The 12895-nt window shown below is 46.5% G+C and overlaps 1 protein-coding gene across 1 annotated transcript; it reads right to left on the bottom strand.

Moving 5' to 3' along the window:
• Nucleotides 1-209: 209 nt before the first annotated feature.
• COQ9 (coenzyme Q9) lies at nt 210-12878 on the bottom strand. The gene is made up of 7 exons (XM_012657423.1): nt 12747-12878; nt 9966-10134; nt 8335-8470; nt 3561-3703; nt 3198-3282; nt 1592-1696; nt 210-380 (listed from the first exon to the last, which is right to left on the bottom strand). Exons 1-7 carry the CDS (start codon nt 12814-12816, stop codon nt 210-212), a joined length of 879 nt encoding a protein of 292 aa, XP_012512877.1. The 5' UTR covers nt 12817-12878.
• Nucleotides 12879-12895: the final 17 nt, after the last annotated feature.

Raw genomic sequence — 12895 nt, 5'->3', positions numbered from 1 at the left:
GTACTGGAAGGAGAGCTGGTGCAGAAAACAATCACAAATGGGCAAAGCATAGCTCTTAGGGAAGGGCTGGCATGAGAAGAACCAGCCAGGCTCCCTGGTAAGGCCCTCAGAACTGTCAGCTGAGGCCAAAAGGGAGCAAGAGAATAGCCAGGTGACCAGCTGTGGCCTGAGAAGGACGAGTGTGCCTTCAGAAGAGGGTTTGTAAATGGCTAGCCCCCAGCTACCTGCTTGGCAGTGTGGCCTATGTTCATTGCATCATTAACTCGGTTTTCCAAGAAGCGCCAAGTGTCCTCGAAGTCCGGGGAGGAGTCCTGCGTCATCACCAGCTCTGTTGTGTTGTAGATGCCAGCCAGCACAGCTCGGCGGGTGTACCAGTTAAACTGTCAAGAAACCCACCCGGGAAGGGGTTACCACTATTGCTGTGGGCTGGGGGAAGTCTGGGGTAGTTCCCACCCCAGGCCATGGGAACTCCCGGGCTCCCTCCTGATTTCTCCTTTCCCTCACAGATACATATGACCCTGTGGACATCACTGCGTCAAACTTGGCTGAGCATCAGAATCACCTAGGAGATTAAAAATGCAAGTTCCTGGGCCCAACCTCTTAAGAGTAGAGTCAATGGGTCTGAATTAAGTGCCAGGAATCAGGATGTTTAATAAGCATTCTAGGTGATTTGGCTACATCCATCCAAGTTTTAGAACTGCTGGTGGAAAGACTAAGTCTTAGGACATCTGAATCCCAGGGAGGGTCTGTGATCAGCCAGTTATGAGCAAATCCTGGAGTGCTCATCAGCGAAGTGAGGGCTGAGACAGGATCACGGACAGATTGCAATACCTGGGCAAAGCCGAGAGTTCAAGTTCCTCAGCAACTTCTGACTGTTCTGGCAAACCACTCTTCAGAGGACCAGCCCAGCTGCTTGGTGTTTTATTCCTTTAATTTCTTTGCTTTCTAATTTCGTTTTCCTACCATCTCTGCTGGTGGTATGTTCCCACATGAGGGGAGTTTATTAGAGCACTTTGTTGTAACTATGGTGGGTGTATCTGTGTGCCTCCTCACCCTGGATTCCACCAAGTGCCGTCACATTTTAATTTCTTTTATGGAGGTGTACTTTTTATTTCCTACCAGAAATATGACGGCATTAACAAGTCAGATTCTTTCCTGGTGCCTGTTTAAAGGGGCTTATTGATCTTCTAGCAAAGCAGGCCAAGATGGGCCGGGGAAGGAAGTTTCTTTTTAAAGCAATGAGTATCTCCATGGGATTATTTTTTGAAAGAAGAATTCCGCTGCAAAACCTACATCTTAGGAGAACAAGGGGGAAATGAGAGTAAAAAGGCAGCCCAATCACAAGGCCCTCTGATGCCTTGTGTCACCACCCTAGGCTGGAGGAAATAATCACTGCCTTGTGGCTAGAATGCTGGTCCCTGAATGAAGGCGACCTAGATCCCACTTTGGCTTGTCGTAAGACATTTTTCATACCTTAGGTGGGAATGACTCTGCAGGCCCCCCGTATGGACTTGTGATCAAAGAAATTTCACAAACTTCTTGAAAAATGCTTAACCCAAGCCTTTTTCAGTAATCTGCAGGAAGCACTCACGTCTGTGGACTGGTCCCCAGCGTAATGCCACATGTCGTCCACCATGCTGGTGAGCAGGCTCAGGCTGGATGGGATGTTGTGGGGGAGCATGAGGACGCTGAGGGCCTGAGGGGAGAATGGCAGAGGAGTAAGTACCGCACACAGGTAACAGCACGCAGGTGGCCGGCACCTCACCTCTCCAAGAGGTGTACGAGGGGCCTGCCCAGCTCTCATTCTCTGAGATCCCACCATCTTTGCCCACTGGTGTGAGTTCCAGGCTAGTAATCCTGACTACAGCTGATGGGAGCCAGGGGCACAGCCCTGTCCAAGGCTGGCCCAGTGAGATTCTCCATCCCTAGCATTTGGAATTGAGAATGCAGAGCCAGAGGGTCTGGACTGGTTTCTCTAAGCAAGGATCAGGGAGGACACCCCATTCTGTCACACAGAGGACAAAGAAGCAGAGATAGGAGTGGAGTTTGGGGGTGGTTTCCAGGACCAAATTCTAGGCCATTCCTGGGCCCAGCAGCATTCCTGCCCTTGATGCGCCACTGCAACATCACAAATTCCTCCCCGTTTTTTTGCTTAACTCAAGATGATTTCTGTCTCCTGAAACCAGAAATCCTTCCACTAATACAAGTGAAGGCATAGACCAGAAACTCCTCCATTAACAGACATCAGCTCCTCCTGGTCTAACAGGACAAGGTTAACTCTAAAATCCACTGGCTGTGGCCTTCGAGAGCTCGTCAGAGAGGTCCTGGATTGGCTGAAAGGTTTTCTCGCAGTGAAGCAGCCCAGAAGGAAACGCTGTGCTGAAGGAGGAAGGGAGACGAGGGCCTCACACATGGACGTCCACTGCTGTAACTGCAAGGTGGAATGAGCCAGGGCCGGGGCTGTGAAAATCCAGTGTGGCGAGCATGGGCAGGGGACAGGACTTAACTCCTGGCTGTAACTCCCTTCACACCCACCCTGGGGTTAGGGGCACTCTAGGTGTTCGAATGTCTGCCACTGAATGGCCGAAATCATATGCTCAGTAGTCTCCCAGGTGGGCAAAGGACACCAGCTCTCTGAGCCCCTCTCATTTCTGATGTGCTTTGACTCTATACTTTCTTAACTCCGAGAATGGCCCACAGTGTGACAAGCTTTGAACCAGAGGAAAAAGGAAGCTTCAGAGAAAGGGGGAAAAAGCCCTTGGAATGAATACTCCAATCACCAAGCATCCCACTAACAACGTGGCAAGAAGCGCAGTCCTCAGGTTCTGAAACACGACAAAGCTGTTATTCAAGTGAAGATGGCCAATAAAATCTGACTTTCTCAGCTCCTTAAGGAGGATTTCTCCTCCTTAAGACCTGGTGGCACACTCAGGCCACTAGGACCCCACCCAGGATGTGACCTAGGACCGGACCACTCACATTTCCAAGAACTGAGACGTGATGGCTCAGAGTCACCCTCTCTGGCACCGCCAAGTTTGGAACCTAGCTCTACCAAGTTGACTAAGTATTCCTGGGCTCATGGAGATGATTAATGAGCTAACTTCTGAACAGTATACAAAGTCTTCTCAGTGAAACGTGCTGAGAATGATAAATATTAATATTATTATTGCTTTGGGGCCTGGACATGGACTCTGTACCCGGGGCCAGTGCTGAATGTACGGGATCAGCATTCTCAGTCTGGTTTCCACTGCATCCCTCAGGAACTGGTCTGTCTTCCTCTTCCTGGAAGAGGGAAAAGAAAACAGTGTGTGTCTGGGTCAAAGGCAGGGGCTCAGCACTACACCGTTCACTCAGCCCTAGGGAGGAGGTCCCCCAGCTCCTGACGCTGGCCTGACTAAAGCCATCAGACAGGCTGCTGGGTTTCAGTCCCATCATAGCAGCAGGGCTTCGCAATGCTACTCTTTTGGCTCTGCTTGGATTAGCCTCCTGGGGACAGCTGGTGGGACTTGAGTCCCCCAGTCCTTAGCTGCCACCCTGAGCAATAATGCCATAGGACTTACTCTGCCTGACCCAACTGTACCAGCTTCTGTTCCTCTTCCAGCACACGGGCGAGCTGAGCGTTGCACTGGGTCACAAAATGCAGTATCAGCTCACTGCCGTCATCCCCAAACATGCTGGCTGCTGCACTGGAGAGACCCAGAGACTACGACAAGGGAGAGAGAAGACAGAAAAGTAGTGGGAGGGTAGTAGACCTTCGCTGCCTGTTCATCGCTAGTGCCGCTTATAGTACAGCAGCTTGATTTTCAGTGGGACACGCCCACTTTTCACTCTGGGTCCGTGTGGTTTTGGTGACGCTGACCACCACCCGTCCCTCCACTCCATAAAGCCCCTTGGCATGTGTGCAAGCACGGGATCCAGGCTCAGATAACTCGAGTTCACAAGGATAGCTCAGGGATGGACATAAGACCAAACCCACATCGTAAGAGCCCACGTTAGGGCTTTTGGCAGTACTGAAGGGAAAGAGGTGCTCCCTTTCTCCTCGGGCCGCTGAGTCAGTTCCAGTCTTGCGTGGGAAGGCCCTGTTGAGAAGCAAGCTCACCGAGAAGAAAGCAAATCAGATGATGGAGACGCTTTCTGGTAGCACGGTCCAAGAATACTGTGCTGGAGCTACTTCCAGACTTTTCTGTTATTAAATGAGCTGCAACATTCCCTTTCTAGCTTAAGCCAGTTAGAGTTGCACTCTGACACTTGTAACCTGGAGTCCTAACTAATACAGACAGGGGCTGGGGAAAAGCACTCGTAACTCCCTTCCTGACAAATGCACTTAACCTAAGTCTCTTGGAAATTGGGTGTCTCAGTTGTTTAAAACAACAACAAAATTTTTCTTAATGAGTTTCTCAGGGAGTTAACAAAGCCACGAAAGCCCTTTGCTATTTCTGAATACAGCAATCCTTGAGCATGTACTGGAGGTAGACCCCTGACAGCTGCAGGGACGGGGCAGGAAAGAACAAACAAAAAAACTAAATGCCAATTCCTACTGTTGGCAGTGGGGCACTCCCTCGCTTCTGGTGGAAGTACGTAGCCCTTACAGAGGACAACTTGAGCTATTGGTGACTGCATGCAGACGACGTGCCAGGCACCTCGCTAAGCACATTACACAAACGGTGTCACTGCATCTTCACAGCGCCTCTGTCAGGTGGGCGGTATTATCACCCACACGCTACAAATGAGGCTGGGGCTCTGCACATTGGCTCTGCCAATACGGTCACTAAAGGGAGTCTGCAAGGCTGCAGGAGGAGGAAAGGACTTGTTCCTTCCTCCTTACTTCCTGTCTGATGTGAGCAACATCTCAGAGATGCTTCCTCACCCCAGCAGCAGCAGTTCCCTCCTGGAGCAGTGGCTGAACCCAGTTTCAGTTTTCCCAAGCCACAGTCCTCTCCCCCAATGCCCCAGGTCATGTGCCAGCCCCAAGTGACCCTTCCTGCAAACTTAGAGACACCAGCACCAGCTAAGAAGCATCTCCTCCTCAGAGGTCTGTGTTCTTCCTCCACGGGGATTCTCCTTCAAGCTTCTCCTTTTCATAATTTCACCTCTTCCCTTTGTTCCCTTAGCCCTGGGGATGGAGCTGCTTCCTACGGCTGCCACCTCCATAATACCTTCGAGTATTCTTACCTTTATACCTGGTTAACAATTCTTTGTATTAAGTTTTCTCTATCTGAATAACTGGTATGATTTCTATCTCCCAACTGAATCCTGACTGATACACTCCCTGAAAGAGCAACTCCACTTCATGGAATTTGTTGTAAAGACATTAATCAGAGATATGCTGAAGTAGGTGGTACAAATAGGTTTACAATACTAAAAAATTGGAAGCAACCCAAATGTTTATCACCTGAGGTCAAGCAAATAGAATAGGTATGATGATGCAGCCACTACGAACAAAGATGGGCAGAATAAAAGAAAAGTCAGTTAATCATAAAATTAAAGAATAATCTGGCCGGGCACAGTGGCTCACGCCTGTAATCCTAGCACTTTGGGAGGCCGAGGCAGGTGGATTGTTTGAGCTCAGGAGATCGAAACCAGCCTGAGCAAGAGCGAGACCACGTCTCTACTAAAATTAGAAAGAAATTAATTGGACAACTAAAAATATATAGAAAAAATTATCCGGGCATGGTGGCACATGCCTGTAGTCCCAGCTACTCGGGAGGCTGAGGCAGAAGGATTGCTTGAGCCCAGGAGTGTGAGGTTGCTGTAAGCTAGGCTGACGCCACGGCACTCACTCTAGCCCGGGCAAAAAGAGTGAGACTCTGTCTCAAAAAAAAAAAAAAAAAAAGAATAATCTGATTTTTCCAAACAATCCCGTTACATTTCTGTCCTGTACTTATTCTACCACTTTCTGTAATGATTCTTTCCAACATGCTCTACTACCCTCAAAATCTTTGTGTCCTTCCACCATTTCTTAACCTCAGGTTCATGAGCCCACACACCTACTGCACAGAGAAAACAGAAGCCTTCCCCTGGGAATGCCCTTAATCATCTTCTAGAAACTATTATAAACCTCCAACTTGTCTTCTCCAGCTTTGCACCTAACACATCTAAGACCAGTCCTTCCATTTGTTCTCCAGACCTCATCATTCTTGCGGTCAAGGAACCTCATAGCTTTGATTTTGCCTGTTTCCTCTCATATCCTCACCCGCTCTCATTTCTGTACTCTTCCCATTGGTGTTCCATCACACACAGACTTCCACCCCATCTCCCTGCTCGGTGCACCCAGCTCTCCCAGCCTTCACGGCCAAACGCCTGTCCACCTCCTCACCCACTACTCACCCCACTCCCCACACTGACTTCTGACCCGGAACTCCACCCACATGGCTGCTGCTACAGTAACCAAGGTCTGCTGGCTTAATCCACACTCTCCTGCTTTCCCGCCACCATCAGGATGCTCTGACCCGGATTTCTTTGACAGCTCATCTTACTCTACCCTCCCCTTAAATAACAGAGTTCCTTGAGGGTCTAGACTCTTGTCTCGTATCACATTATACTCTTGCCCTGGGCAACCACGCTGACTTCCACAGTTTAATTATCGCATATATATGCTGATAATGCCCAGATGTATCTCTCTAGTCCAGCTTTCTCCTCCAGTTCCAGACCTACGTGCTTGAGGCCTTTCTTGGTTGACTCAGAGATCCCTCATACTCAACAAAGATCAAGGTTGTACCCGTGATCCTTCCCCAGACCTGGTCCTCTTCCAGTGGACCTAATCTTAGAAAAACGACCCCACTGTGTACCCACACATGCAAACTATGCACTCCCTTCCACGTCAAACCTATCCCCACACCTAACTACCTGTCTCTACTTCACTGCCATGGTTCTAGGCCAGACAACCTCCTCTCTCCTGGATGACTGGCAGCAGTCCCCAGTGATTCTCTCTCTGCCTCCAATCCACTTGTCATCCAGCAGCCAAAATGAGCATTCTGAAATGCCAAAATTAATCACCTTCAGTTATTCTTGGAATAAAAGCCTAACTCCTTCACATGACCTTTAGGAACTTGCCTGGTTTGGCCTCAACTGACCTTTCTCCAGTCTTCCTCATCTCAAGTCTCTCTTCCTTCACTCTCTGCACGGTGGTTTTCTGTGGTTCTCAGCTTAAAAGCCCTTCCTGACCACCCTGTGACCCCATTCCATATTAGAACCAGTCTCTCCATTATACAGCCCAAGATAACTTTTTCTTGAAAGCACTTACCACATTTTCTAAGTATATATTTGTACACATTTGGCTCATGTCACTAGACTGGAAGCTCAAAAAGGGCAGGAAACTTGTCCATCTGATCATTGTCACGTCCCCAGGACTGACACAGTGCCCAGGGCACACTATTTGTTCAATAAATATTTAAAGAATGAATGATTCATAGTTTTTTTAAAATTTAAAAGAATAGGCATTAAAATGTTGAGATCTTTGGTGTGATCATAGATGGTTTTTACGTTCTTTTTTATATCTATTTGTAGCATTCACAGTTTTCACAATGAGCGTAGAGTAAAGTCACAGAGTACACATATTTCACTTGTATGACTTCTCTTACCATATGTGCTCTTGGAAGAGAGTGAGAGAAGACAAATAACAGTTAAATTTAAGGAAGCAGCAAACTTGCCCATTGTCCAAGAGCAGGTAAGCTTGGGATGGGAGACGTGACTGTAATTCCCTCAGTTTCTATGCTCACAGACCTCTCATAGGATGGTAGGTGGCTATGCTGGAAGATTCTATACAACATGGCCTAAACGTGAGCCCACTGCTTAATCTACACAGCAGTCTATTCCAGTGCAGGAGGAATGCTAGACTTAGTGAGAAAAACAAGGTGTGTTCGTCTCCAAAGTGGTACCTTCTTTGGGGTTTTCAAATACCACATTTCATTAATTCTAAGACGCATATATTTTTTCATTGGAAAAAAAATCAGTGTGAATTACAGAACTGATGATTTGTCATAGTTTAATAGGTAGGATTTTTTTCTTTTTTATTGATGCACATAAAATGGTGCCTCTTAAAACCAATGGCTTCTTAGAGTCAATGAAATATGGTAATTTGGATCACAGATAATCCTTGCCTAATAGGCTGCCTTTAGAACATACATCCCAAGAACCAATTCCATGGTTTTTTATAATGAAAAAATAAAGCCATTTCCACCCTATTGGGGAAAACAGAAACAAAACTCAGTAAATCTTGCAGCTGTGAGGGGCTCTAAGCTGCACTAGAAAAAGGCGTGAGGCCCTCTGCTCTGCCTGGTGTGACCTCCTCCTGGCTGATCTTGGTCAGGCTGTCCCACCCTCACCTATACACACCTGGGCTCCTTCTGCAATAGCCTCTGCCGTCCACCCATGGGCGGGCACAAACTCCAGGGCTGCCGTCAGGATGCGGTGCTGCAGCTGCTCCTCACTCTCATAGTCCTCCTCCTCCTCACCGCCCTGGTCCGTATACCTAAGACATGGGGACAGAGCCCAGCATGCTCACTGCCTACTGTCTGGCATGCACAATGGGCCTGATCAGAAACCAGAGGCTCTGGATCTCCTCTAAGCACATCTTGAGAGGACATTTACTCCTGTGTTGGTATCAATGTTTCAATGCCAACAGAGTAAAAGTCATCCTCCCATTCCCACATAGCCACTGAGAGAACGGATCCAGTGAGTTGAGATCATGTTGTATGAAGGCAGTTCTCCCGCAGCAACCTGGATTTCCCTCTTACAGCCCTTAGCACTGTACTCAGACAGTCTCTTTATCTATATTTGCACCAGACAGGAACTCTACGAGGGCAGGGACAATGGTTACATTCTTCACAGGGCCCGGCATATAGTAGGCCCTCAAAAACTATTTGTTGAATTGAAAAGTACTTTAGGCCGGGCGCGGTGGCTCACGCCTGTAATCCTAGCACTCTGGCAGGCCGAGGTGGGCGGATTATTTGAGCTCAGGAGTTTGAAACCAGCCTGAGCAAGAGCGAGACCCCGTCTCTACTAAAAATAGAAAATAAATTAATCGGCCAACTAAAAACATATAGAAAAAATTAGCCGGGCATGGTGGCGCATGCCTGTAGTCCCAGCTACTCGGGAGGCTGAGGCAGTAGCATTGCTTGAGCCCAGGAGTTTGAGGTTGCTGTGAGCTAGGCTGACACCATGGCACTCACTCTAGCCCGGGCAAAAGAGTGAGACTCTGTCTCAAAAAAAAAAAAAAAAAAAAAAAGTACTTTAATTAGGAAACCAGAAAAAATAACAAGGAAGACTCTAATTTCAGATCTAGAGGAACTTTTTAGTGGCAGGATTAGGAAGGAAAAAAAAAACTAATGGAAATATAAATTATTATTACCTTTCTGGAGGGCAATTTGACCCCACATAGGTAACAAATCTTTAAATGTACCTATATTTTAATTCAGCACTTCTACTTCTAAGAAAAGATTCATACACTTTATCACATTATTGTTTATACCAGTGAAGGAAATTTAAATATCCAACAATAAAAGATAGGTTAAATAAATTCGGTATGGCCATTTGCTGGAATGTTATATAACCATTAACATAATGTAAATTGTGAAAAGATATTACAAATGTACTATTGAGTGAAAAAACAGGTTCTGGAACAGCATGTAGAGCATAATCAATCATTTATTATATGCATAGATGTATATATGAAATAAGCTTAGACAAACATCTAAAAGGATATTCATAAAAATGTTAGCAATGTTATTTGTGTTTGTGATTTTGGGTAAACTTTGCTTTATTTTTGTGAACGTCTCTGTATTGTTTACATGTTTTAGAATCTACAGGTACCAATTTTATAAAAACAATAGGTTCTTTTCAAAGATAGCCTTGGAAGCAATGGAAGGTAAAGAGGCGAGTGCACAGGAGAGGAAGGGAAGGAGGAACAGATATACCCAAGCATGCAAAGTGGCCAGAAACCAGGGGATTGGGGTTCTGGTGCCTACCTGGGTGGTGAATGAGAAGACTCCGGATTGGGTTTTTCTGTCCCCTGTGTCTCAGAACGCTGCTGAGAAAAAGAGGGGGGAGGCTGCTGCTTCTGCTCATCTGAAGACCTTAGCCCCAGAGCTGAAGCATGGAAGGCACGTGGCACTGGGGATGGTCGGCAACGGGACACTGAAACAGAAACTGGGGTGGTCAGGGACATTCACCAGGGAAGACCCTTTGAGACGCAGAATGGTAATACAGACATGGAGGAGGAAAAGTAGGGCAAAGACTTCTCTAGAACCACCTATCCAAGTACGGGGTTCCACACAAAAATCTTAGGTAAATTTGAAACCTTGGGGTACGATGCAATGGCAAAAGTGGCAAGCCAGGAATCAGAAGGTCTACCTAGCATCCTGGCCTGTTTCTACCATTTGTTAGCTGTGTGGCAATGGGCAAACCATTTCACCCCAATGTGCAGATTTTGAAATCTCCGAATTTAGGATAATAATCTCTACTTGCTCAATGGGAGTGTTGTGAGGCCCAAACGAAAAGGGAAAGTGACTTGAAAATCTCACATATTTATATATTATAGGAAGAGCACTGGAGTAGTAATTAGTTCTCAGTACTGACTCCCCCAGTGCTTATGTGGTGTCTCTGGACAAGTCACTGATTTCTAGCTGCTTTCTCCTCTGCAATACTTGCAACACTCTACTTACTTTAGAAAAGATCAGTAGTGTGTTTCCTAAGCATAAAGTCATACTACGTTTTTCTTTCCCAACATTTTATTATAAAAATTTCCAAACACACAGTCAAAAAGAATGGAAAGAATTATGGAATGAACACCTATATATCCACCACTAGATTCTATACATTTATCATGCTCTTTATTCATTCATCTTGATTTTTGACCATTTGTTGCAGATCTCAGTGTTCTACATCTCTAAACATTTTAGCATTAACCAGAGTTCAGTGTTCACTGTTCTTTTAGATACAATGAAATGCACAAATCTTAGTGTACCATTTTGTTTTGACAAATGTACATATTTGCATAACCTGAACTCAGTCTCAACAGAGAACATCACCATCACCCCAGAAAGTTCCCTTATGCCCTTTTATAGTCATTCCCATCCATACTGTCCCGAATTTTTTTCATCCTAGATTAGGTTTTGCTTGTCTTAGTTTTGCCAGTCCTAGGATTTCATCTAAATGAGTATTTTTTCTGTAAGGCTTAACTTAGTATATTTTTGAGACTGATCCTTATCTTTATGTAAATCAGTATATCTGACAAAGATTCTCTCCTTGACCAAACTCTAGTCAGGCTCCTCTGAGCCCCATTCTTATCTCGGCCTCAATCATGGCCTATAAAGACTTGAACACACACTCTAACATAGTGTCCCTCGAGGCCATATCTCTAAGATGACCCTAGTGCCCTTTAAACTGGCTGCCTGAGAAAACTCAAGGCTGTCAAAAAAACGTACTGTTTGTTCCAGCCAACAGCTGGGGAGAGGGCTTTTGTCTCCCTTTGGGACGACAGAATCCTAACTTCAATAATTGCCAGCTAGCAGAAACAGCTTGCCTAATCTCGTTTATACTAACCCTTTGTAATCTTTTACTTTCCTGACTCTACTGATCCCCTAGTTGCCCTCATCCCTCCCCTCTCATTTTTCCTTTAAAACACCCAGTTACTGCTGTTGGACTCTTTTCCCTATCGCAATAGTTATTATGATTAAAAACTGTTGTTACCACTTTAACTAGTGTCCAGCTTTATCTTTGACAGATCTTTTGTTTTTGTTGCTGGGCAGTATTCCATTAAGAAACACCATTTTTCTGTTGATGGACACCAGGGCTGTTTCTGTGTTTGGCTATGAATATACCACACAAACCTTTTGGCAGACACCTGCTTTCATTTCTCTTGGGTAAGAGTGGATTCACTGGGTCAAAGGCATTACTTTTACTAAACTGATTTAGTTTGGAATTTTGTATAAAAACAAAAGGACGTTCATTTAAAAAAAAATCAACAAACTAATTCAGGGAACAATGGTTTTAAAAGAAACACAGAATGGTATGTATAAAAATATCAACATTTTAGTATATGTACACAAAAAATGGAGCAAATATCCATAACACTTTGAAAAGGAAGCAGCCCCAGAGCATGACTGTGGAAACACTGCGGTTCACGAGAAAATTTTAGGTAAAATGCAGGAGAATATTTCATTAGTTACATATTTATATTAATGTGTCAATGCATACTTCTATTTATGGAAGGCGATTTTGGTTTTCCATTTATGGTAGTGATATAAAGTTTCCCAAGTAGCTAGCTATTTTTAAGAACTCAGATGCAGAAATAAAAATATTGAGTATACAGCGGCAAAGGTGGTAAGAGAGTATCACAGGATTAGTGAACCGGTGGGAAAATGACTGATTTGGGGGAAACAATCTGTGGCTATGTCCACCTGTCCTTCGAGTGCACCTGGCAATGGAGCTGAGAATGCGTGCGCGACTGCCAGTTCTGCGACCGACGAGCTGTGTGACCTTGGGTGGCCCAAGCCCTCTCTGAAGCTGTTAACTCCATGAAATGGGGGTGACAGGCCCTGCCCGGTGCTCTTGCCCCTCACGGCGCGAGAGTGGGGACCGAACCAGGCCGCGCGCGTAGTTCAAGCCGCTACGCCAGCGGCCCCGCGCCCATGCCCTTCACCTCACCTTGCTCGCGAGCTTCCACAACCGCCTCTTCCGCCCCGCACCCAGCCCGGGCCGGCCTCGCGCCCCCTCCGCCCTCCGCCCCTCCCCAGCTGCCCCCTCACCGGGAAGGCATCGCAGCTGTAGGAGTCGCCAGCCCGCCCGGCCGATCCTGCCGGACAGCGCCGCCGCCATCTTGGAAGCGGGCACGCCGCCCGCGGCGACGCGACGGGTAGCGCCCGGACCTCGGCAAAAGGAGGGCGGAAGTGGCCGC

The sequence above is a fragment of the Propithecus coquereli genome, unplaced genomic scaffold (assembly GCF_000956105.1).
Source record: "Propithecus coquereli isolate 6110/MARCELLA unplaced genomic scaffold, Pcoq_1.0 Scaffold540, whole genome shotgun sequence".
NCBI classification, from domain to species: Eukaryota; Metazoa; Chordata; class Mammalia; order Primates; family Indriidae; genus Propithecus; species Propithecus coquereli.
This window is presented reverse-complemented; position numbering and strand designations above follow the sequence as displayed.